We start from the raw sequence: 1,793 nt of genomic DNA on the forward strand, positions 1-1,793 counted from the left end.
CTCTCCAAATGATTTCCCTGCTGCCAATCCTTTGGGAGCTTCAAAACTATCCAGTTCCACCCCCAAAACTGTCTGTGACAAAGGACGGGCCGGCACGTCAGTTCGTGCGACGCCTCACAGCAACCGGCCTCTCGGGGACCTTCCGCTTCCCAGCCCTGCCTGGATCTGGCGGTTTCCACAGCCCAGCTTCAGTCCATGTGTCTTGGACTCATCAACACGAAGGAAAATGCCCGTTGCCAGGTTTCCAGCGCTACCAGCCAACCCGGTTCCTACCACAGATCCCAGAGCACCGCCCCGACGAAGTGCAGAAGGAGCCCGGCACGTCCCGTTCTCACGCAGACTGACTGAACCGGACCCACAAACGTGCCCCACGGAGCCCACCAAAGCCAAGCAGGGTTCGCTCCTTCGGTCTGTACAACAGGGCTGGGCTGGCTGTGGGCAGATTCCACATTATGGATTCGCCCGCATCTCCACCCTCAGCACCAAAAGGCTTCTCAAGTCTCCTGAGTGCAAATCCAGCCACTCCCGAGCAGAAACCTCCAGTGGTGTGGCTGAGGTGTGAAATTCAGACTGGCTGTACCTCTGGGGAGCTCGATGAAAGGACATCACCGGGCGGCCACCGGGCCACAGAGCCAGGTGCAGCTCAGGATCTACTCACCAAAAAGCGCTGCTCGGTGAAGTCCTCGCCCTGGACAAAGCAGCTGAGCAGCACATCAAGTGCAAAATCACGTTACTTTTAAATAAGAGGCAGCACGCTACCGGTGCAAAACGACGTCAGAGCAAAGGGCCAGCTCACAAAAGAGAGCTGCCAGAGCTCACACTCCTGGGGTGAGACGTGTGGGTAAAACCAGAGCCACACGCCGGGCTCCCTCAAACAAAGAGGGCTGTAAAATCCACAAGAGGAAGCGACAGGAACGCTCCTGATCACTTCCCGACCTGAATTACGTTCCCCAGCACGGAAATGTCGGTGCCTTTTGGGAAATCCTTTCCAGACAGGCACCAGGACTTACCACTCCTCCGGTTTGGGGTACACCGTGTGCCTCAGCGCGTTGTCCGGGTCGTACTCGAAGGCGACGCCGGCCGTGGGGTTCCACTTGGCGTGCTCCTTGCCAAAGCCCTTCTTGGCGTAGGCCCGCAGCCTCAGCTCCTGCCCCTTCCGCAGCTTCACGATGAGGATGTCTGCGCAAAAAGCAGAGTTTGAGAAGGCTGCAGGGGAGAAAGGAGTGTGCAGATCACACGAGGGCAAAAGTGGGAATTTTTAGCCCCTCCCACTCCAGGGAAGATGTCACCAGGGCTCGGGTGGATGCTCAGAGGGGCTCGTCTGTGTCCTCAGAGCAGCCAGGAAACATCTTGCTAAGTAAAAGGCAAGAGGCACAGCTCGTGCTCCCAAACAAGAGCAGCCGGCACGGTGCTCTGCATCTTCGCTGTCTCCCAAACTCACAAAAGAGAGAGAGAAGCACCCTCTGACACAGGGATTCAGTTCTGGGGATAACCTTTAAAACAAAACCTCATTCATGTTGATAAATATGTCAAGGGGGAGCGTCAGGAGGACGGAGCCAGGCTCTTCTCAGGGATGTCCAGTGACAGGACAAGGGGCAACAGGTGCAAGCTGGGGCTCAGGAGGTTCCACAAAAACACTGGGAAAAACTTTTTCCCTGTGCGGGTGCCGGAGCCCTGGCCCAGGCTGCCCAGAGAGGGTGCAGAGTCTCCTTGGGACCTACTCCCTTCATCATCCTCGTAGCTCTCCGTTGGAGCTACAAGGATGATGAAGGGACTTGAACCAGAGAGGGTGT

General features: G+C 56.9%; 1 protein-coding gene across 1 annotated transcript in view; it reads right to left on the minus strand.

Moving 5' to 3' along the window:
• POLR2C (polymerase (RNA) II (DNA directed) polypeptide C, 33kDa) overlaps positions 1-1,793 on the minus strand; it is a gene marked incomplete at its 5' end in the record, with an annotated part of 5,503 nt that overhangs the window by 2,212 nt on the left and 1,498 nt on the right. Inside the window, one exon of the mRNA XM_009868553.1 lies at positions 1,011-1,179. Coding sequence (XP_009866855.1) covers positions 1,011-1,179 — 169 coding nt within the window. The remainder of the gene's footprint in view (positions 1-1,010; positions 1,180-1,793) is intronic.

This window comes from Apaloderma vittatum, unplaced genomic scaffold, assembly GCF_000703405.1.
Source record: "Apaloderma vittatum isolate BGI_N311 unplaced genomic scaffold, ASM70340v1 scaffold38764, whole genome shotgun sequence".
Classification (NCBI taxonomy): domain Eukaryota; kingdom Metazoa; phylum Chordata; class Aves; order Trogoniformes; family Trogonidae; genus Apaloderma; species Apaloderma vittatum.